General features: G+C 45.5%; 1 protein-coding gene across 1 annotated transcript in view; it reads right to left on the bottom strand.

Annotated features, from left to right (window-relative positions):
• Positions 1–486: 486 nt before the first annotated feature.
• Positions 487–24,841, bottom strand: part of GLI3 (GLI family zinc finger 3) — a 306,111-nt gene continuing 281,756 nt past the window's right edge. The window contains exons 11-15 of the mRNA XM_054991390.1: positions 23,237–23,386; positions 20,512–20,676; positions 11,989–12,279; positions 5,339–5,666; positions 487–2,791 (exon numbers count right to left, since the gene is read on the bottom strand). Coding sequence (XP_054847365.1) covers positions 516–2,791; positions 5,339–5,666; positions 11,989–12,279; positions 20,512–20,676; positions 23,237–23,386 — 3,210 coding nt within the window. The 3' untranslated portion in view covers positions 487–515. The remainder of the gene's footprint in view (positions 2,792–5,338; positions 5,667–11,988; positions 12,280–20,511; positions 20,677–23,236; positions 23,387–24,841) is intronic.

The following is a 24,841-nucleotide window of genomic DNA, read 5'->3' as shown; positions in this document are numbered from 1 at the left end:
CTTTCACATAAGGGAACAGAGCGCATGGAACCCCTAAAGTTCAATGTATTTGTTTTACATATTTCCTTGGGTCATTTTCTGCTTCCACTTTAGAACACAAATGTGTAAGAACTCTGGCACCTACTCACAAGACTGTGTTTCCTTTTGACTAAGCAGGAAGTTGTAGCATCATTTCATCAGATCTTTCTTCAAAAATAAACCAACATGCACATCACACATTTACATTGGTTTACAAGACAAACCCCGCCCCCCCCAAATAAAAATAAAATAAAAAGAACCATACAAACATTACAAATAAAAAAAAGGAAGTGTGGGTGTAACAATACTGATTTAAAAATGAAACGGAAGACAGTTTCTCCCTAGAACACTTTAGGGTTTTTTAGAGTTTGTATTCCATAAAAGGAATATACTTGAAACACATCCCATTTCGGTGAGATGAGACTGCTAAAGTACTTAAAACAACTAAAAAAAATGAGTTCCTTTTTGAAACCTTCCACTTCCTAATTTGTTTATGTCTATTGCATAACAGCAAGAAACTTGCTTTCTTCTGCAAGTGAGGTCAACAAAGAATTCATGTCCCCAATAGCCATGTTGGTTGTGCTTATGGGCATTGCTGGGAATGTAAGAGACGCTCGGGGAGTGGTGAGACGAGAGGAATTGCGGGAGAGGTTCTGAATGAGGCTGGGACTGAGGGCTTCTGAAATTAAGCTGGCGTGGTCAGCATCGTCTATGATCGCATCAAAATCAATCTGCACACCTTCGAGGCTGCTGGCGTCAATGCTGTCCACGGTGCTTGTTACCTGATTGGTCCCTGGGGAAAGCAGCTCTGACGAGATTGCATTGCCAGTCCCCTGCAGCATGCAGGTGGCTTCTGAAAGGGGCAAAGCACCTGTTTTCAAAGCTGGCTGGGTAAACCCTGTGGTTTGGTCATACAACTGACCAGAGTAATTCTGCATGTTAGAGCAAAACTGTTGCGACGGACCTTGAGACTCTACCTTGATGCCATTGACCCTGTGAGGCTGACTGGCATCCTTAACGTGTCCTTGTTGCCGCACCAAGTTACTCCTGAATGTGTTCTGCCGCCTGCCACCACAGTAGTTTGCACAGGGCTGGTAACCTTTGGTTGTCCCTAAACCTACTGGCTGGGCTCCAATGTTGTGAGAGAGCGGTATGCAACTCTGTGGGCCTTGAAAATGGCTGGTTTGTGAAAGGGCTGCTACCGGCTCTAGCAGTGCTTTATTGGAATAGTTTACTTCTTGGTAGTGACTGACTTCATCCGCTGGTGGATTATGAAGGTACTCCTGGACAGCCGTGTTTCTACTTTGCATCCTGCTGATTACGTTGGCTGATTGCTCGTCTGATACCATTGGGTAGCCGAAATTTTGCTGGCTCCCATTTGCTGGCATGAAATTGTTTCTCAGCTTTTGCCCTTGAACCATCATGTCACATGTGTTTTCCACTGGTTGTCGGCCAATGCTTTCACCATATAGCTGAGCCTTGTTTGACTGCATGTGGTAAGAATGACTGGTGTCACCATTTGCAGTCAAATTCTGCTGTAAACCGCAAGAGCCAGTGTTGTCTAGAAGATGCTGGTAACCATTTTGTTGGATCACAGCATGTCTCTCCAGTCCATGCTGCTGCTGCTGCTGCTGGACCACCAAGTTGTTATACAGGCCCACGTTTTGATTTTGCTGGAGCACGGAACGCTGCCCGCATTTTAATTTTGATGGAGATAAGTCAGAACTTCCTGAGCTTACTTCATTCCACTGAATCGGCAGATCGCTCTTATTGGTATCAGAGTTGTTCAGCTGAGGGGACTGGTCAAAGCTGTCGTTGTTACTAATTACTGAGCTGTGCTGTAATTTGTTGTTGTCTAACCCACCATTTGGCAGTTGGTTGTACAAACCCTGATTCTGAGAGTTCAAATACTGGACCACGTCATCTGGTAGGAGATCCTCATCATTCAAACTGCCACCCGCTTCCAGGGTAGCCGTCTCCATGGCCACATTCTCAGTGATACTCGGAGGACAAGGAGAAGAGAAGTTGCGGAAGAAGCCCCCATCGGAGCGGGTGTAGTTCTGAAGAATGAAGTTACGCTTTTCCACGGACGGAGGCAAAGCCGGAGAATTAAAGCTATTGAGGCTGTTGAATCGCTGGACTCGGGGGAAAGAAAGGTTGTCAGAGACGGGTCTCACGGGATCACTGGCTCTCCTTGTGCTGTTGCCCAACATGTCATGAGGCAGCAAGTGTCTCCTGCTGTAACCGTTTGTCCCGCCATCACTGCATCTTCGCGGAGAATGCACAGGGGGCAGCGGGGACACTCCAGACTCCCTGCCGTCCCCCAGTAGTGCCATTCTTGTTTTCAAGCTCATCCTCTCCATATTTGGCAGTGGTGTTGGCGGGGGTCCACCGGTAGCTGCAGCATATTTTGCCTTCAGCCTGTATTGCTGGGCAGGTGTAAGGCTGAGAAGACCTGGCAAGCCATCACACTGGCTGACTTCACTGGATCGCCTGGAAGCGTCCGTTGAAATGGGGTCATAGGAGTCGGCAACACTGACGTTCTGGGGCCTCCCTTCACCCTGCGAAGCATCACTGGATCTCCGGCTGGAGAAACAAGGCGAAATCCCAGAGGACCGACGGCTGCTCATGTAGGCAGAACTGATTGTGCTGGTATTGCTGTCCCTTCTGTTCAGCATGTTTAGCACAGTGATGTCCATATTTGTGAGTTCATTTTTGTTGGGCAGGATAGTCATGTTTCCTCCTACATTGCAGCTGCTGCTTGATTGAGTACCTGCAAATAAACATTTTGAAGAGCAAATACGTAAGAATTAAAAGGCAACCAGGAAAAGAGCAGAAAGTTCTTGTGGAATGGATTGTATCAAAAGCGTTTCAAGAAAACGTCTTTAAGCGTCTCCGATTTTGTACAGCTAGACCAATAGTAGGGCTGACAGCATTCTTCAGTTCAAGAATGAAATTGTAAAGTAAATGCCGAAGTATTGCCTAGCAGTCAGAGAGTGGCTACAGAGCAATACAAAGCAAAGTATGCTGGGCTACAGTCCTCTACACTCGGAAACCTCCATGTATTAACACTTGTGTGTGTGTGTGTGTGTGGGGAGCACAAGAGCATGGGCCCTTCCGCTCGCCTGGCTCAATCACCAGCTCTGCAGCATGGAGCCTTGGGGCCACTAGTTCGATCATGGGAGTGGTAAACCTGTGCCTGGGCTCTGGTCCTTCAGACTGCATGTAGGAGTTCATATGACTGAGTGCGCTCTTTTCCTTGCACACAGAAAACCACCGGACTAGACTCAAATCCTTCTCACTGGTTTCTAGCTTTCTGTGTGGCAGGAAGGAATTTGTTGTACGGAGGAGCATTCCAACCAGGGAGCCTCACCTGTAGCCTGACGTGATATTGTCCAGACTCTGGCCGTTTCTGCACGGCTTGCCTCAACCCAGAACGCTGCGCAACATGCCGAAAAAAACGCGGAAGATCGCATTTCCTCATGTGAGTTTTGCGCGATGTTGTGCAACATCGCGCAAAACTCACGTGAGAAAATGCGATCTTCCGTGGTTTTTTTGGCATGTTGCGCAGCGTTCCGGGTTGAGGCAAGCCGTGCAGAAACGGCCACTGGTTCAGCGCCTCCGTGCAAAGTAGGCCTGTGCCTCCCTAACTCCAGTGCCCCCGGGGGGATCCACTAAGTGAAAAGATGAAGGATGCCTTTAAGCAAAGCTTTAGTAAATTACAATTTAAATCAAACCAGATTTTGAGAAGTAGATGTCAAAGCTGCTATAATCACAACAGCGCATATTATTTAGGGCCATCTACAAAAAAATCCTAAGCATATTTAATGTGGTGTTCAAAACAATTCTTTTGCTTTGCTTTGTAAACTAAACAACAATAAAAACTATCTACTTTCATATAGTTCTCTTTATTGGAACGGGCTTATGCCAGATATAAGAAATACCACAAATATTTTCTGTGGATGATTGCAGCTGAGTGGCTTATAGATTATTATGCAACAAGGCCAGGAGGGATGTTGGGCAAAATCACAAACCTCCTGTTACAAAAGAGTACTGAGACATTTGGGCCTCAAAGTGCTCAGGGCGATTTTGTTTCGTAACTCCGTAGGTGACGGTAATCCCTACGTACACCTTTCGGAACAAACACTGGAGATTTACCAATATAACTCTATCCTAACTTTCTCCTTTGTGGTCTATTGTTTTCTGGATGCAAGGAGTTTTTTAAATGGTGAATTTTAGGGTTTATTGTTTTCATGCCAGTATTTATTCAACCTTTTACATACTGTTTAGCGTGGGACTATAATAATTATGTTAACAACAACAACAACAGTGTGCTTGTATACTGCCCTTCTGGACAGATGAGTGCCACAGTCAGAGTGGTAAACAAAGTAAGTGTAATTATTACCCCACAATGCAGCTGGGCCTGAGAGGACTGGCTTATCCAAGGCCTCCTGCAGAGTTCATGGCAGGAGTGGGAGTCAACCAGCCACTTAACCACTAGGCTATAGCAGCCCTATCCTGCTTCCTCCCTTCATTGATGCTCACTGAGTCCCCTGAATTTTTGTTCCTAGGGGGCAGCATACACTTGGGAATAGCACAGTGGGGGAAGTAGGAGCCTTCCATGAGAGAGGAGAATTACTGCCAATTGCTGACCCTTCCTCCCTGAATGGATGAATTGGGGGAGTTCAGCCCGAGCTGTGGCACATGACTGTACAGCTCAGCTCAGCTCAGCATTAACTGACCATCTTAGCTAAGGGAGAACTTAATAACACTCCATGATTTGGTGTCTAGTTTGGAGGACTTTTTTGGGAACCCAATTCAGCTATTAACAGTGAAATTCTAAGCAGAGTTATTCCTGTCTAAGCCCACTGAAATCAATGGGTTTAGACTGGAGTAACTCTGCTTAGGTTTTCACTGTGAATCCTCTAAAATGTTAAAAATCAGAAACTATAGCGATGAGCACAGAAAAACCAGATGGGAATCCCATCGTCCCTGCAATGATCTCCACTTCCTCCCCTCTTCTGCCTCTGTGTCTCCTCCCCTTGCCACCTGACCCATTGCCCCTTTCCCGCCATCCTTCCCAATGCAGTCAATTGGCCACCAGGATAATGTTTCTTCCCTCACCTAGATCCCCATTTGAAAAAAAATATTTTTGTGCAGCATCATGGGTTGCTAGGCAACTCAAGATGTCAAACCTCCCCCCCAATAATGTTTGCACATGCATTATTAACACTCTGCCCCCCCCCATTTTCTTTTGTTTATATATTTTTGTGCCCCTCCATTATTGCATATATGAATGAATAATGTAGTAGGATCTCACCATTTCCTATGAGAGGTGGCAATGTTGGGGCTTTGGAAGGTGGCATGGGGTTCAGTCTTGGAAGCACTCCATTGATTTGTTTCAACCTTTCTAGCTTGACTTGCTCCATCCATTTGGTCTCTGTCATATTCCTCCTGGCTTGTAAGCCAAGTGCTGTGGTTGCTGTGGAAATGGTAGAGTCCATGATAGGGGTTTCATCTATGACGCTGAGGTCTCCTACACTACCTCTACTGGTCAGATTAAGCTCGATCCCATGGTTGGAATAGTTGCTGATGGGGGACTGTTCGCTGCTGCATGTAGACTGACCACCAGGGCTTGGCTGAGATGTCTGTTCGAAGGAGAAGATTTAGGGGGAAAAAAATATAATTAGGAGCAGAATGTGACTTGGATTAGAGAAAGAGAAGATAGTAATCGAACAAACAAATGAGGTGCTTGCAGCGTACTGGAGAACTCATCACAATTCTCTATTAAGAAAAGACCCATATCAGTGTAGAGATGCCAGAAAAAGATGCTACAGAGGGAGGATACAGTAATACAGAGTATAAACAACACACTCCTATCCCGTGCAATTACATCAACTTCCTGAAATCTAACTTTCTCTCCAAGAACTCTGATTATCTTTCACTAATACTGGCTGGTATTTTAAATAATGAAAATGTAAACAAACTATGCTTCAAGTAATGGCGGGGATGTTAAATGTGCATCTGATGAAGAATACTCTTCATGGGCATTTATTAGTTAAAACCACCCCAAATCCCAGCCTTAAAAATGGTCTCATGAGGGAGCATCTCATGCTGCCATTTGGCTTCAAAAAGCACATGGCAAACACCCTGAATACACAAAGCTACCTTTTTCAGAGTCCGACCATTGATCTGTCAAGGTTAGTATCGCCAGTACTTTGAACTAATGCATGATCCACTGACTGGAAGGACAGCAAGCCTGCAGGAGGACATACCGCCCATCAGCAGCCCAGCTCCTTGTACTCTAAGACTAGGACACAGCTCCCTCTGCTTTGCAACAGAAGGTCAGGCCTGAAGGGGGAATGGAGCCACACACAGGCTAAGAAAAGCCCAGATGCTTACCAGTCCTCCCGATCCTCTCGTGGCTGCAGATGTGCTGCCATGAAAAACCCTTTCATTTGAATGAGGGCCGCCAATAACAAGCCCTGCCATACAATGGTTCATCCACTTTCTGAAAACATTGGCAGATGCCAGTGAAGAACTGGGGAAGAATGGGCTGGTGCCACGGCATCTCTAAGGGCAACAATCTTGTGACTTTTCTGCACAAACATCAGCCTAGGCCAGAGGCAGGAAAGCTTGATATATAATGGCACTACATCATACAGTTGGTACTCCTAGACATTAAAGCAAGGGACAGGGGTTCATTTGGGGGAATGTTACTTTGTGAACCGCATGATTCATCTCTGAGTGCCTCTAATCTTGGAAGTTCCTCTGTAGATGTGCCTCTATTTCTGTAGCTTTGTCTTACACTGTACATCCCTCTAGGTAAAGATAGTCCCCGTGCAAGCACCGAGTTATTACTGACCCATGGATGGACATCGCATCTTGACGTTTTCTTGACAGACTTTTTGCTATGGGATGGTTTGCCATTGCCTTCCCCAGTCATCTACACTTTACCCCCAGGAAACTGGGTACTCATTTTACCGACCTCGGAAGGATGGAAGGCTGAGTCAACCTTGAACTGGCTACTTGAACCTGGCTTCCGCCAGGATCGAACTCAGGTTGTGAGCAGAGCTTGGGCTGCAGTACTGCAGTTATCCACTCTGCACCCTGGGGCTGCCTTGTAGAAAAGATAAATTTTACATATGTGTGAATTTTTTGCTAGTGTGACTTCTACTGTAAATGACCATCCTCAATTATCCTAAAAAATGTTTAACCAGCTCTATACATCCATGGGGCTGTACAGAAGAAAATGTAAAGGGGAATTTAATGTATCTTTTTAAATTGAGCCAATGGATTAACAGAGAAGTCTAGATTTACAGACAGCCTTCTTCTTCAAGAAATGCATGCAGGATATGTAAATTTAAAATATACCCAACACATTTATATTTAAAGGGAAGGCTTCTTTACCAAAACTGTCATGCTTGGTCTTTCATTCTGAACAAATGTTAAATGTTGGCTTCAATGTGTTGAAATTCCCATTGCTAGCCACTTAAGCCACACCCTTCAGGCGCTGCATATTTCACTGACAGGCTTCAGTCCATTGACATCAAGGGGACAAAATTGGTCAAAATTCAAATATTGGAACAGAATAAAATGATGTTACTATTTTTATATTCCTATACAATGTTCATCACATTAAAATGGAGGGAAAGGCGCTTTAGAATCATTGGCTTGAGAACCAGAGAAGCATTTTCAAGGGTGGAAGGATGGACCACAACATTCTTGTCTTATCCTTCCCACTATAGCCAAAATTGCCCCCTGAAATGCTACTCCTGTTTTTCAAAATCTCATACAGGAACAATGTCCTGGCTCCAAAGAACATTTTCCGCAATCTCAAATGGAGTTTGAATTATGAGGTTTTTGGGGGGGAGGGGGGGAATCCCTCCACCCCTACAATGTCACATGCAACTTGAAAATGAGAAGAGGTTCAAAAACTTTTTGTAAGGCATGGAAATCAGCTGTTCAAATGGGCGGAAAAATTCCACTAGGAGGGTTCCAGACCTTGGAAATGCTCAGGCAGGGCCGGCCCGCCCATTGAGGCTGGCCCAGCAGCCGCCTCAGGGCGCTAAGGCACCAGAGGGGCGCCAGCCTGGGAGCAGGGGCATGTGCCATGGAGCTGCCGCTGCCGGCCAGGAACACGTGCTGGTGGTGGCAGGGTGGGGCAGCTGAGCAGGCAGCCTCCCGTTCAGTTGCTCTGCGGGCCAGGTGCAGCCGGCGGCCAGGGTGGCCGGCTGCGCCTGGCCCGCACAGCAACGGATAGGGAGGGCTGGAAGGCCCCCCATGCACACACCCAGCCCTGCATGATGACATCACACACAGTGATGTCATCATGCAGTCCTACCCCAGGTGCCGGCGATGCTGGAGCCGGCCCTGTGCTCAGGGTAGCTGCCCGAAGCCTAGCCAGTATGTTCATTTAGACCTAAATGGTACAAATACATGTCTAATTGCTGAGGAGCAGCCAGCAGCTGTGACTGCAAAACTATTCCAATGAGTTCCTGTTTCAAAGTTGTTTCTTATACATTCACCATCAATAGATCAAGCTCGCAGACCACTAGCTCATCATAGCTTTAAGTCCTGTGTGGCACTGAGAATTACAGCTGTAATAAAACAGACTCTCTGCCAGATACTTTATTATGCTATTAGAAAGAGTCCACCAGCAGGGAAGCTTAGCACAATACCCATGCTGGCTAATAGCTAAAATGTTACTCTGCAACAGTCTCCTTGAAGACTTACTCTCCACTGTGTCTGACAGTGGAAGCCACTTTCCCTGTGAAATCTGGTGAGATCCCTCTCCATGAGATTTCCCCCCAAGGAACAATTCAGAGAAATGTAGTATAAGCTTCATTTTCTTGCTGTGATAATCTGGTTTCTGTAACAATCTCTCCTACCCGAATGTTTCATGTAATCAATACAACCTCACCCTAAAGAAATTTTAGAGAGATAAGCAGACATAAAGAGTTTTAGAAGATGTTCCTAAATTAAGGGCATATCAGCCAGATATTATCAAAATAGCTTTCTTAAGACCAGAGCTGTGTGCAATCGGCGCTTAAAAATTAAATCTAAGTTGGCCTGCCTGAGCCCTTAAAGGTTTCAGCAACAGGGACAATAAAATTAGATTTGTGGCATGCATGTCCCAGGCACCACCTGACACCTGAGCTCCATTAACTAGAGATGCCAAGAACTGAATTTGTTGGGACCTCCTGCGTGCAAATTAGATGTACTATTATTGACCGACGTGCAACCCAAACGGATGAAAGTGCCTTACACTGAATCAACGGCCTGTCAAGGCTTCTATTGTCTATTCTGACCGACAGTGGCTCTTCAGGATTTCAGGGAGAGCTCTCACATCACCTCCTACCTAATCGTTTTAACTGGAGGTGCTGGGGGGGTTGTCTGCCAGCAAAGCAGATGCTCTACAACTGAGCCCCTCCCCCGCCCCTGCACCTCCTCCCCCCAACAGCTCATGTTATCAGAGAAGGCATGCATCCCCCAACCCCAAATGCCTTGTCTCAGAGAGAGAAGAATACCCCCTGCCCCCTCCATGGCACCACTAAGGCTCAGGGACAGAAGAACTGTTTTCTTGATTCAGCCAGCAAGTTCCACACAAATAACTACAGCACTAGACTGCTAAGATTCAGGGTTAGCTGAGCAGGAAGTTATTCATCTGACCCCAGAGCTCAGCAGTTGTGGGGGGGCAACTTTCCTAAGCCTCCTTACCCTCCTCTTTCCCCCTTGTGATTCCTCAGAGGCCTGCAACTCGGTTTTACCATTTTGCATGTTTTATTTTAGTTGGACTAGTCATAGGGAGAGGCAACGAGTTATGCAAGGCAATGAAGCCCAGTTCTGAGAAGCAGGGCTGTTTCCTCGTGGCGCCTTCAGACCAGCCCTTCTGTGACTGCCCTTTTGGCTGTAGTTGACTCATTGTCTCCTACTTTTTTCCACTGTCCAAAACATGCAATAGCCAGAGATAGATTTCTTAAAAAATGGCTACCGAAGTACTCGACCGTTCCTGACTCTTTAAGGTTACTTCTGAATAGCCTTTGCAAAAGCTGCGTTGTGGACGTGGCGAGCTTCTGTTTTACTGCTATTTTTAATTCTTACATTTTGTTTATGTATGGCCTACAGGTTGGTAAACTTGAATAAAATGAAACTGAATCATGAGAAACTTTGTTCTACTTCCCCACTGGCTTTCAGCAGGTATTTCCCACAACCTTTCAAGCACATCTTCAGAGCTGGAAGGACTAAAATAGCAACGGACTCTCTAAAAAAATCAGGACGCAGAATTCTGTGCTCCATTCCACAGCTGGGTCTCTTTCTGTGCTCCTGTAGCATCGCAGCATACAGACAGCCCTGCTTGAATGCATGCAACATTATTTTGCTCTCAAGAACAGTCTCCTGAATATTCCCTTGCGATTTACTTGTTCGTGTTCTGAACTGCCTTTCCACTTTTGACCTGTATGAACAGTCTTATCCTGGGTTAATTAACAAGACATTTTAAAGAAACTGGGAACTTTCAAAGATCTTAACAAAATGATCCCTTGGCAAAGGCAGTGAGCGTGTCAGTACGGCCAGCATCAGTGGCAACAAAACAAAGATGGGAGGGAAGGGGCTGCCAGACAATTAGCACTGTGCTATGAGCATTGGGTTGTATATCTTACTTAATATGCAGCTGCAATATTTAAATTGATCAGTTCATAGTAAGGCCTCATTATGGCAGCTACATCCACTGTGTGCCGCAGTTTCACTCTAGTAGAACAAAAGAAATCAGGGGTCAGAAGTCTGTTCTTGAAGCGGACAAGTTGTTCACAACATTTAAGCTCATTCACAAGACACAGAATGATCAGATGGGTATGTGAATGTGTACATGTCTATGTAGAATTAATGTCGATCTAGTAATATTACATGCCGTTTGGTGTAAAATGCCCCACGTTATTACAGTCACAAATGCATTCAATGAATGTGTAATTACTAAGAATGCTCCCCAAATAGCAAGCAGGTTTTTTTTAAGGAGAAAGAATGAAAAAACCATGGAGAAGTTAAAATCCCCTCACCTTATTACCCACTGTCCTTAGGAAGTTAGAACAAGTCATTAAAGAGCATTAAATAGAAGAAACATTGGATTAGTACAAAAATAACAAAAATGAAATGCCATAGTGGCAATCACACTTCACTGAATGCAACTTGGCTTACTTCTGAGTAAACATGCACAGGATTATGGCAATCACACAACAAAGAGACACTCAAACAAATTACACTTCATATTATCTATTTTTAAAGCTTACTTTGGATTGTGATTTAATAATATATACTAATTCTCTATGCTTCCCAAACTCCTTTAATCCCACTTTTTTCAAAGCCTTTCAGAATAATCCCTTTGTCTAAAGTGCAACTTGGCTAGTCAATATTTCACATATTCTTGAAACATATCGACCTGATGACTTTTGATAACTAGGTGTTTTAATTCCCGAGAACATCATAAAGGCCTTGCTCCTCTAAGTCATTAAATGTGAATTAATTTTAGATTTGAGACAATTTTAGAGCTTGTCAACAGGTAGGCCTTGGATGCTAACACCGATTTCTAACATACACAAGAATACTGTTGGTGCATTGGCACATCCAAGGAAACGGGACCATGAATGGCTTTGTGGCAGGCCTCTCTCTCTCAAGAGAATAGAGCCAGAGGTGAATGTTCAGAATAATTTTGCGACAGCTGCAAATGGCGGGGTCTGAACCAAGATGCAAATTGCATGAGAATTCAGCCCAAGCAGCCTACAAAAGAAGTTTCCCAGTCTGTCTGTGATGGTGATTTCCATTAACGATTAGGTTATATTAGGCACATCAGATATAATTTCTTATCATTCATGTTTTATAAGAGTTTACTCTGAAGAAGACCAACTAAGGTGCTAGAGCTGCAGTAATTCTTGAACATTGTGGGTCTGAATAATAGAAGCTCAAGACGTTGCATACCATTGGCTTTTCTGACTTGACGGCTTTAACTTGGAGGCATTCTTCACGCTTTGAGGTAGTGTTGCTGAGGTCTTTTTGCTCACCCGTTGCACCCTGAGTCTGATGGCCTGGCGATCGGGATTGAGAATGGCTGCCTTGGTCTCGGGGGGGTGGGTGTCTGGGGTGGATGTCTCCACGCTGCTTCTTGGTGACGTGAGCCTCAGGGCCATGCACGGTCTTCACATGCTTTCGGAGAGAACTGGGGTCCGTGTAGCGCTTGGTGCACCCTGGTATCTTGCAAACGTAGGGTTTCTGTAAATAGAAAAAAATAATAATACTGGCTTTTGGTTCTTCCACAAGTTACTCAACACTAGGGATGTGCGTTTCGGCATTCAGAATGCCGAAAGAATGCCGAAACAAAAGTGTTTCGGCTTCTTTCGGGGAATGCCGAAACGTTTCGGGGAATGCCGAAACGTTTCGGGTAGCCGAAAGAAAAAAGCCGAAACGTTTCGGGATTCTTTCGGCTTTCTTTCGGCTTTTCTATGGGAAAATGCCTCCGTCTTCCAGGACGTCTGGAGGAGGCATTTTCCCACCGAATAAGCCCAAAATTGGTGGGGACCTTCCTCTAACCCTTCTCTAACAACCACCCAAGTTTCAGACAGATTGGACTTTGGGGGGCCATGTTATGGCCCCCCAAAGCAGGTCCCCCCATCCTCCCATAAGAAAGCGAAGGAGCAGCATATTGTTAGCATGCTGCTGCTGATCTTTCTTCATTATTTCCTATGGGGAAAAAATGAAGAGGCAGGCTTCCTTTGCCAGGGGTGGCATTTTGCATGCAAAATGCCCCCCAGCCCTCAGGGGCCCTTCTCCCACCCCTCCTCCCACCCCCCACCAAGGCTCAGCCTGCTCCCACTTGGGGGGGCCATTTCATGGCCTCCCCAAGTAGGTGCTCTAATCTCTACCACTGACAGCTGGGGGAGGCTTGTGTTGCCAGGGGTGGCATTTTGCATGCAAAATGCCCCCCAACCCTCTGGGGCCCTTCTCCCACCCCTCCTCCCACCCCCCACCAAGGCTCAGCCTGCTCCCACTTGGGGGGGCATTTCATGGCCTCCCCAAGTAGGTGCTCTGCTCTCATCTCTACCACTGACAGCTGGGGGAGGCTTGTGTTGCCAGGGGTGGCATTTTGCATGCAAAATGCCCCCCAGCCCTCTGGGGCCCTTCTCCCACCCTTCCTCCCACCCCCCACCAAGGCTCAGACTGCTCCCACTTGGGGGGGCCATTTCATGGCCTCCCCAAGTAGGTCCTCTCAGCCCCTAAAGTCCACCCCTTACAGCCCCACACAAACCCAATTCCCCCCCAGCTGCCACACACAGACCCAAATCCCCACATTAGCCCCTCACAGACCCAAATCCACCCCCACCTGCCCCACACCCATAACCCCAGGAACAGGCTGGCAAAGGCCAGCCCTCTCCCTTTGTTCCCTATGCTGGGAACTTCTAAACTCTCTTTCCCTAGGCAATTCTGCACAGCCCAGGGGTGCCACAATGGTGGGCACACTTCTGAGTGCCAGCTGGTCCCTGTGAAAGAGCACCTGAACCACAGACACCCTCCCTCAAATTCCCCCACCACCTACAGAGATGGCTGGCCAGCCAGCCCCATTGTTCCCTATGATGGGAACCAACTGCACAACAAAGAATAAAACAAGAACAACACAAAATAAAGTTTTAAAAAAATTATATTCTCCCTTCCAAAGTACAAGTAGGCAAAGCATTATGACACATTACACCAGCAGTCCCCCACACAGAAAAATTAAAACAAAACTCACTTAACATCAGAGAATCACAAAGCATGATTCCTGTCAAAAACACTTTATTTCTTGAACAGCTTTAGGTTACACAGCAGGGGGGAACACCAAAGGGCATGGCAGCACTATCTTACACAAAAATAACACAACTCGCTTCACATCAGAGAATCACAAAGCACAATTCCTGTTAAAAACACTTTATTTCTTGAACAGCTTTAGGTTACACAGCAGGGGGGAACACCAAAGGGCATGGCAGCACTATCTTACACAAAAATTACACAACTCACTTAACATCAGAGAATCACAAAAATACAATTCCTGGCAAAAACACTTTATTTCTTGAACAGCTTTAGGTTACACAGTAGGAGGGCACAACAGGGCATGATAGCAATGTACTGCAAAAAATAATACAACCCACTTCACCGTTTTTGACAGCAATTGTGTTTGTGTGATTCTCTGATGTGAAGTGAGTTGTGTTATTTTTGTGTAGTACACTGCTTTCCTGCTCTGTGGTGCCTTCCTAAAGCAGTTACAGAAATAAAGTGCTTTTGACAGCAATTTTTTGGGGTGATTCTTTAATGTGAAGCGAGTTGTGTTATTTTTGTGTAAGATAGTGCTGCCATGCCCTTTGGTGTTCCCCCCTGCTGTGTAACCTAAAGCTGTTCAAGAAATAAAGTGTTTTTGACAGGAATCATGCTTTGTGATTCTCTGATGTTAAGTGAGTTTTGTTTTAATTTTTCTGTGTGGGGGACTGCTGGTGTAATGTGTCATAATGCTTTGCCTACTTGTACTTTGGAAGGGAGAATATAATTTTTTTAAAACTTTATTTTGTGTTGTTCTTGTTTTATTCTTTGTTGTGCAGTTGGTTCCCATCATAGGGAACAATGGGGCTGGCTGGCCAGCCATCTCTGTAGGTGGTGGGGGAATTTGAGGGAGGGTGTCTGTGGTTCAGGTGCTCTTTCACAGGGACCAGCTGGCACTCAGAAGTGTGCCCACCATTGTGGCACCCCTGGGCTGTGCAGAATTGCCTAGGGAAAGAGAGTTTAGAAGTTCCCAGCATAGGGAACAAAGGGAGAGGGCTGGCCTTTGCCAGCCTGTTCCTGGGGTTATGGGTGTGGGGCAGGTGGGGGTGGATTTGGGTCTGTGAGGGGCTAATGTGGGGATTTGGGTCTGTGTGTGGCAGCTGGGGGGGAATTGGGTTTGTGTGGGGCTGTAAGGGGTGGACTTTAGGGGCTGAGAGGACCTACTTGGGGAGGCCATGAAATGGCCCCCCCAAGTGGGAGCAGTCTGAGCCTTGGTGGGGGGTGGGAGGAAGGGTGGGAGAAGGGCCCCAGAGGGCTGGGGGGCATTTTGCATGCAAAATGCCACCCCTGGCAACACAAGCCTCCCCCAGCTGTCAGTGGTAGAGATGAGAGCAGAGCACCTACTTGGGGAGGCCATGAAATGCCCCCCCAAGTGGGAGCAGGCTGAGCCTTGGTGGGGGGTGGGAGGAGGGGTGGGAGAAGGGCCCCAGAGGGTTGGGGGGCATTTTGCATGCAAAATGCCACCCCTGGCAACACAAGCCTCCCCCAGCTGTCAGTGGTAGAGATTAGAGCACCTACTTGGGGAGGCCATGAAATGGCCCCCCCCAAGTGGGAGCAGGCTGAGCCTTGGTGGGGGGTGGGAGGAGGGGTGGGAGAAGGGCCCCTGAGGGCTGGGGGGCATTTTGCATGCAAAATGCCACCCCTGGCAAAGGAAGCCTGCCTCTTCATTTTTTCCCCATAGGAAATAATGAAGAAAGATCAGCAGCAGCATGCTAACAATATGCTGCTCCTTCGCTTTCTTATGGGAGGATGGGGGGACCTGCTTTGGGGGGCCATAACATGGCCCCCCAAAGTCCAATCTGTCTGAAACTTGGGTGGTTGTTAGAGAAGGGTTAGAGGAAGGTCCCCACCAATTTTGGGCTTATTAGGTGGGAAAATGCCTCCTCCAGGCGTCCTGAAAGACGGAGGCATTTTCCCAAAAAAAAAAACCCGAAAGAATGCCGAAAGAATGCCGAAAGAATCCCGAATCCCGAATCCCGAAAGAGATTCTTGTTTCGGCTTTCGGCTTTAACGGTAGAGAATCTTGTTTCGGGTAATCCCGAAACAAGAAAGCCGAAAGTTTTTTCCTTGCACACCCCTACTCAACACTGTTACGTTGTTGGGAGATGGATCAACTTACTTTGTTATGTAATCAGTTTCTTGAGGCTTTGTTGCCACTGGTCCCTAAATTGGTTATACGAGTAAAATGAAACAGCAAACTGTGACTCTGAGATGTGAACGCCTAGGGGAAAACAATTTGACCTCCCCCCCTCCATCGCCCCAGGCATCCCCCTATTTTTCTAATAGAACAATTGAAATTTAGGGCGCTCTGGAAAAAAACCCCTGCTATGAACTATTTTCTCTTTTGGATACAATTAAATGCTCTTCAAGTCAAGCTGTTACTTCTTCAAAACATGAGGTATGCAGATTTCAATGGAAGGCAATGCACAGCATTACAAGAGCAAGATTTGAGTCCAGTAAAACCTTAAAGACCAACAAGAACTCCATAGTATAAGGTTTTGAGAGTCCAACTCCATTTGTCAGGTGTCTGATGATGGGAGCTGGATTCTTAAAGCTTGTACCCTGGAAACTCTTGTTGGTCTTTACAGTGCAACTGGACGTGAATCTGCTCTTCTACTGCAGACCAACATGGCTACCCACCTGAAACTACAACATTACAAGAATCAGAATTCTTTTGTACTGTAGATGTACAGAACAGATTTTCAAAGATATGTTTACTGTTTGATTAGGTAACTAATTTGGAGTAGAAATGGGCATGAACTGAGAAAAAACCGAACCACAAACCATGAACTTTCATGAATCTGCCCTGGTTCGCGAACTGGTTCGTTTGGTTCATGAAAACATCACATTCAGGTCAGCAAATCATCACTTCCAGGCTAGCAGAAGGCCACTTCTGGGTCAGCAGAAGGTCTGCAGAAAGTCCATCTCCTGTTGCCTTGGAAACTGATTGATCAGCGCCAGGTGTCTGCAGTGATGAACCAAAAAATGAACCAAACAAACCAGCCTAAAGTTCGTGGCATGTCGTCAGAAATGGGCTCTGACGAACCACCAGTTCACCAGCCATGAACCAACCTGGTTCATCACGAACTTTGGTTCGTATTTCAGTTCGTGCCCATCTCTAATTTGGAGAGATCAATGTTTTCAGCGTTCTAAAGTTTCATTTGATATCCAAATATGCCACTAGTCCTATTATGACTGCATAAAACTGTTTCTGTACAAATAATACTTTCTTTTGTTTACTACAAGTTTTTTTTTCTTATTTTCAAGTATTATTTTTTCCCTACCTCTCAGATGACGAAAACTAAGATACACACATATGGGATGCAGCAGTTGGCAGATCTCTTTCTCAGGGACTGATTAGTCAATAGTTTGCTTGTAGAAAACTAAGGCATTAACGGTGCGAACCTAAGCAGATTTATACCCTTCTGAGTCCACTGAAGTCAGTGGTCTTAGAAGGGCATGAAGTTCTGCTCAGGATTGCACTGTTACACTTCTAAATTCCTTAGGTAAGCCAAATAGTACAAATGTATATGCTAAGTTATGCATATTATGCTATTAAAAATAAAATAAATTAGATTTAATAAGAAATGAAGTATTGCATGTACTAAAGTTTCTTCCAAATTTTCTCGTTTCCCCACAAAAAACATAGCCAGGAGAAAAAGCTTTTCTCATGGCTTCAGCATTGCCAGAACTGTTACATCTTTAAAATTAGGCAAAGTGACTCCATTTGAAAAGTCTGCGAATCCTGCAGTTCTTTTGCCAAAATGTCACCACGGAGAGAAGAGTTCACTATATGGGTGTCCCTCCCCCTCCTTCCAGGAGGATGGGAGGATTAAACCTAGATCAAAGACTATTCCCAAAGGTTTCTCTTCCATGAGCCCCAGAGAACAGAAAAGGAAGGATGATGGTGTGGGAAGAGTCTTATAGCTGCATGCCAGAAAAGAAGTTCTAGAACAATGACATGTGATGCATAATTTTGAATAGGTGAAAGAGCTTTGGGAAAGAGAGGTTAATCCTTAAGACATTTCCTCATGGTAATCACTGCTGCAAATCTGTCATACTGTAACCTGGTTTTCTTTACCAGAGAAGTAAATCCATTAATTACATCAATGACTCATAAACAGATACTCTGGAAGGATTCCCATTCTAGCTTATGTTGTCACTGATGAGCCAGCATGTGTCACTAGTAAACACCTGTGTAACAGCTAATTTTTGTACGTGTGTTCTGTCTTCTGTGAAGTTGGCCCAAATTTCTACTTTTCTTCAACTATACAGATAGTAGGAAAGCTGAGAACTATGGTCTGCACCTGTGTTTTCTCAGCACAGGTATCATCTAGCAGGTGGGAAAACATCATTTACAGTGGGACTGTTAGGGGTAGTAGAATCACAATTACCCCTGCACAGAAACCCAGATCTTATATGCAATGACGAGTTCCCGCAAATCGTGAAAGCAGCTCGATGAGCCCTGGCAGCCTTTATTTGTATTTTTTAATACAGCTGTCCTGCATGGCAAAGCCCTCTTGAAATGGGAGTTTCAAAAGCAGCTAGTGAAGTGACAGAGAAGTTAGCTTGTTAAAAGATTAAACAAACAAACAACAAATTTGGCTGAAGTAGACGTTACATTTTTTAAAATGCTGGGTTGAGGTTTCACTCATTCACCTCAGACAGCAGCTGCAGGGGCCTAATTCACATCAGGACCATGGTGCGTGTGCGTGTGCGTAGGGGAAGGATCTTCAGCCTTCCACCCTGCACTGTTTTTCACAACCTGAGACAGCTCAGCGGGGGTGGGTGTTATTTGCCCTACTGGGCCCCTCCGGCACTTGGGAAATCAGTTCCTAGCAGTCGCCGTCTGACTGAAGGGAATGAGAGTTGGATTGGCAGAGCCCAATCTGTTAAAAAATGTAAAGTCTAGTTTTGCCCTAAATAGCTCTTCAAAACTTGGTCCATGTTACCATCAGAGTTTTCGCCAGATGCCCTTCTTAGGACAGAGTCCAGTAGCACCTTTAAAACTAACCAACTTTATTGTAGCACTAGTAACAAAGCCCGTTGTGGGAAAAAAACAACGAGCTCTAGAAAGGAGAGGGCGAGCAGGCGGGTACTACCTCCTCTGTGACTGATCCCAGCCGGGTGAAGCCGGGGGGCGGGGGGAAGACATTGCCACCTGCTCCGCTCCTGATCCCAGTCGGGTGAAGGGGGGCAGGCCTTGCTGCCTGCTCCACGCCTAATTCTGGTGGCTTGAAGGGGGAGCGGGCATTGCCACCTGCTCTGTTCCTGATCCTGGCTGGGTGAAGGGGGGAGTGGGTATTGCCTCCTGATGTGAGGGCAATCTGGCTGCGACATCTGTCACCCCATTGATTGCCAGGGTTGATTTGGCTGATCTGGCTGGCTAGGCGGGTGTCCCCTTCCTCCCTCACCACTCCATGTGCCAGACGGGGGATGGCAGGGGAGAGGCATTGCCACCTGCTCCACTCCTGACCCCAGCTGGGTGAAGGGGGGTGGGTATTGCCACCTGCTCCACTCCTGATCCAAGCTTGGCAAAGGCGGGGGGAAGTTGAGAGTGAGCATTGCCACCTGATCTGCTCCTGATCCCAGCTGGGTGAAGACAGGGGGCAGGCACTGCCACCTGCTCTAGTCCTGATCCCAGCTGGGTGAAGGCGGGAGGCACTCTCAGAGGGACAGGCTGCCTTTTCTGGGCTTCCCTCCATGGCAGTGCCCTCTGGAGGCACACCAGGGTAGGAAGTAAGTTGTCTGGAACACGCTTAGCCTTTTATATTGTAGCATAAGCTTTTGAGAACCACAGCTCTCTTCATCAGATGCATCTGATGAAGAGAGCTGTGGTTCTTGAAAGCTTATGCTACAATAAGGTTGGTTAGTCTTAAAGGTGCTACTGGGCTCTTTACTATTTTGCGACTACAGACTAACATGGACAACTCCTCTGCTTCTTAGGACACAATCCTGAGAACCGCTGTACCAGCACAGCAACGAAACATTGCACCACTGAACCTTTCTAAAATTTGTGGACAATCAGAAACAAGTCATCACAGCAGAACAGAAGGCTGGCTGCCCAAGGAACTTGCATTTTTGAGCTGGTTCTCGCTATGTATTCTGGACATCGGTTTTGAAATGGTAGAAGATAAACAAAGGAGGCTTTGCTAACCAAACTCTGTTAATGCAATCACACTCTCATAATTTTCCTTATACTGTAGAACTGGAGTTGGGGGCTGCACCGACTGGGTCTATTCTGCCATCTGAGTATAGGGATACTGCTGGATTTATTTATTTAGGATATTTCTAATTGGATCAGCTGCAGCCGGGTGGCAAGCCACTGTTTGTGTTTCTGCAGCTGTAAAAGTGAGCTGTGATCTCAGACATGCTTACTTGGAAAGAAGTTCAATAGTCATCAAGGGGATTTCCTTCCAAGTAACCTTTAAAAAAAAAAAGAACAAACCAGACTAAGGGTGCCAAATTTTTGATAAAATAGCCAGGAGCCTTTTAAAACATATAAATATGCTGTTAAAAATGATTTATTGTCTTTGAAAATATATATATATAAACGTACTGGCTTCATTTTGGGGTACGTATTTGACAATAAATTCTTTTGACAGCATAATGTCTGTGAACAGTTGGGGGATTTTTACTGCCCATGTGCTTCCTTACCTCATTGGAATGAGTTCTGTTTTGGTGCTTGGCCCGATCCGACGCGTTGGAGAAGGCTTTGTTGCAGCCCTCGTGTTCGCAGACATATGGTTTCTCTCCAGTGTGAGATCTCAAGTGGGTTTTCAAGTTTTCCAGCCTGGAATAGGCCTTTGTACAGCCTTCAAACTGCAGATAACATGAACATGTGGATTATTCTTAGTACTTGAAAAAAGAAGGGTGAGGCTGGAGTGGGGGCAAACGAATGAAACAACACCATATCAAGAAGCAGCATCTTTCCAAGACTGAGACGCAATTAGTGATAGGTTTGCAGTTTCTGTTTTCCTTTGGCAGAAGAAAATGTTCCTCCTCTTCATCAAATGGTGCTTATCACCATTTAAATAAATGGAAAAAAATATTAGACTACAGGGCTTTTTTTCTGGGAAAAGAGGTGGTGGAACTCAGGACCGCACAATGACGTCACTTTGGGTCAGCTGGAACAAGGGGGGAGTTTTTTAAAGTTTAAACCGCCCTCGGCGAAAATGGTCACATGGCTGGTGCCCCCGCCCCCTGATCTCCAGAGAGAGGAGACTTTAGATTGCCCTCTGCACCGCTGAAGCGGCGCAGAGGGCAATCTAAACTCCCCTCTGTCTGGAGATCAGGGGTCGGGGCCACCGGCCATGTGACCATTTTCAAGAGGTTCCGGAACTCCGTTCCACCGCGTTCCAGCTGAAAAAAAGCCCTGGATACATTATATCAATACACAAGGAACAGTTGTGTTGATCCTAGTTTTTATCCTTCTATCCCGCTCAGCCAAGCATGAAGCTTTCCTCTGCCCTGAGGACTGTTCATCCTAAAGAAGAGCTGAAGGCTGCTTGGGATGTAGGACAGTGTCAAAGTTGGCTAAATGGAATGGTAGGATACAATCCACTATAGTGCAATGCAATTCTTTCCTTGGTTGCTTTTGATCCATACAGTGAACTTTCTAGATAACAAACTCCTGTAGTGTTCACTGCCACAAGATATGGTGTTGTTTTAAAGAAAACTGGACAAACTTCTGGAGGATATTAATGCAGTCCTAAGCAGAGTTAAACCCTTTAAAATCCAATGAAGTCAATGAGCTTCAAAGGATGTTTCTCTGTTTAGTTTGTAACTCTATTGATGACTATTAGGCAACTTGAATCTGTGCACAGATTTCAGAGTTCATACGCCCCTGAATGCCAATTACTGAATACAAACAGCATGTGGGAGGGTGCCATTGCCTTCATACCCGGCTCGTGGCTGCCTGGCCCATACTGTTAAAATAATGTCAGGCTTGGTGGACATTTGGCATCTCTTCTAATGTTTCCATGAACTGAAGGCTGACTTGCACAAATCAGGATTCTGAAAGGCAATCAAAAAATGAATAGCAATCTAATTTGGATCTGCAACCATGGAAGGGCTTTACAAGGAAAAATGCTCCATTCCTCTGACCGTTTTCTTGGACCTTCTTGTATCCTTGTTTGAGGAGATAACCAGAACTGCTCACACTGTTTTAAACATAGGCATCACAGCTCAACAAAGGCATTATAATGCTTCTTGTTTTCGTTTCAGTCTAAGCTCACTTGCCATTTTGTTGCTCATTCACTCAGTTTGGAGACGTACTTTGGGTGTCCTTTGGTCAGATTGGGATTTCTCCATCATGGATAATGGGTTGTATCTGCTCAGCTAAGTGTCAGCCTTCTTCCAGTGCAAGGAGCTTTTCTCCCGAGGAGGAAGAAAAATGTACACTTAGCTGTGAGAAGTGTTAGGAAGGATACAACCCAAATATAGCATCATAGCTCCATCAAATTCTTTAGGCAATTTCTCGGTGATACCGCTATTCCTACTGTACACTCCACTAAAGACTTACCCCTCAGAGAAAAGTGTCTGTTCATTCCCACATTCTAAGCATTCAGAGCTTCATCAGGTATTCTAAATTCCATTGTGCTCAAATTGTGTATGTGCCATCAAGTCACAATTGACTTAAGGCAACCCCAGCAAAGGGCTTTTAAAACAAGCGAGAAGCAGAGGTGGTTTGCCAGCACCTTCCTCTGCAGAGCCTTCCTTGGTGGTTGCCCATCCAAGTACAGACCCTGCTTAGTGTCATGTATGACTGTGCCCATTCATTCATGCCAATGTTAATTCTGATGCTTATGTTCTAATGCCAGTTATTGTAACCATGATCCTGGTGTAACGCAATTTCCTGTTGCTAGTATTCTGATGGTTTCTCAGGCTTTCACAGGTGGTTATCTGTTGAGCTCAACTATTTACGACCTTGGACTTCCTCTCGGACTATGATATGTCTTTCTTCTTAGTGGCGCAGCGTGATAGCACAAATATGCAAAATGTTCTCACACCGAAAAAGCAGCAAGGGATTGTTTGGGAATTGGGAGGGGGAAGAAAAGCAGAGTAGAAAAGAGATGTGTTTTTCCCATGTTGTCATTCTTGTCAAACTCCTACTCGAGCTACTTAGATGCTTACCTTACTCCTAAGTAGACCTTTGGACCTGAATATGGAAAAGATTTGATTTCTGAATAAAAGTCATTTAACCAAGGACCTGTGTCTTGCTATAATGATCCAGGCATCTGTCTGCCATATCCTGTCATCCAGAGCTTCCGAGATTGGGCTATACCATGCTGTCCTTCCTCCCCAGTACCCACATTGCACGTGTAGAAAAGGAAACAAACAACTGAGCCGACCAAACTTTGATTTAGAGCTTTTTACTCACAGTGCATTTGTGTGGCTTTTCTCCTGTGTGCCTCCTCATGTGTACCACCAGCATGTACTGGGCTTTGAATGGCTTCTGCTCTCGGGAACAATCCAGCCATCGACATACAAACTCTTTCTTCTCCCCGTGTATGTGGTCATTGTTTATGTGCTGTACGGATACAAAGGAAGTTAACGTTCAGTTCTGTTGGCCTTTCAGGTATGTTTAAAACACCAATGGTCAGATTAGGCCAACTTGCCTTTTTCCCGTGGCTTTCAGAAGAGGTCTTGAGAATACAAAAATACAGTGGTACTTCTTAGTACTGACAACCAAGCTACTAATCTTAAGAGCAACCATGTGACATCTGCTTTTACAGGCATGTGGGTTTTCATGAACACCGACTGATTTTGCACCAGCAAAGGGTCACCTGGAAATCCATTACGCTGGATAACTTTCTGAGTGATGAGATGAACATCCATCTCCTTCTTATCCTTCTCTTCTATTGGATGGTTTGAGACATTTTTATTCTTATGAGCATTAATATAACAGATAGTAAGATACTTGGCATACATGTCAGGGATTAGCAGTAGGGTAGGATTTAGAGTGACTCTCTGCATTCTGCTTCTCTGGACTCCATGAGGTCCTTGCTGGTAGAGGATAGAGAAGGGTGTGAGGGTTTGCCCCCGCTACTACACTGCCCCCAAGGACAGTTATTTCTCTTGGGAGTGAATAATGTTGCTCCCAGCCCCTCTCCCAAATGCCTTCCTTCTTTCCAGGGCTTTTTTTCAGCTGGAACACTGTGGAATGGAGTTCCGGCACCTCTTGAAAATGGTCACATGGCCGGTGCCCCCGCCCCCTGATCTCCAGACAGAGGGGAGTTTAGATTGCCCTCTGCACCGCAGAGAGTTTAGAGGGCAATCTAAACTCTCCTCTGTCTGGAGATCAGGGGGCGGGGCCACCAGCCATGTGACCATTTTCACTGAGGGTGATTTAAACTTTTAAAAACTCTCCCCTTGTTCCAGCTGACCCAAAGTAATGTCATTGTGTGGTCCTGAGTTCCACCACCTCTTTCCCCAGAAAAATAGCCCTGCTTCTTTCTATTCCAAGGCCAAGTCTCTGACTTGCTTCTTTTATCATGACACTGTTAGTATGTGACAAAGAGATGAAATATTGATAGAGTTCATGGTTGTGGCCTCTTAGTTTGGTTCTTCCTGACCAATTTGCTTATTATTTGTTCTGCTAATTCCTTATGTTGTGAATGCACAGATGGCTATGGCACAGACTCTCAGTTTTGCTTAAGTAACCACATAAAATCTCTTTCAAGCAAGCTGCATTCAGTGTGAATTGGTTAGCCAGGTCAGCCCCATACAATTTGCTAAGTGAAAGAGATGATGTTTCCAAATGATACTAAAATACAATTAACTGACTGAATATAAAATTGACACTTGCATCACTGTATAACGATTGCTATTATCATATAAAAGCCTGTGTGGAACACCAATAAGCTATCATTTCATAGCACCTTCGTGTCCTGCAAATACTGAATGTGTCGATAAAATGCATGACAGATAACATCTTGGGAACAATTAATGTAAATGGCCTCTAAGAACTGAAAATAAGTTGGAA

Source organism: Eublepharis macularius, chromosome 11 (genome assembly GCF_028583425.1).
Source record: "Eublepharis macularius isolate TG4126 chromosome 11, MPM_Emac_v1.0, whole genome shotgun sequence".
NCBI lineage: Eukaryota > Metazoa > Chordata > Lepidosauria > Squamata > Eublepharidae > Eublepharis > Eublepharis macularius.
The sequence above is the reverse complement of the archived record's forward strand: the minus strand, read 5'-3'. Positions and strand labels throughout refer to the sequence as shown.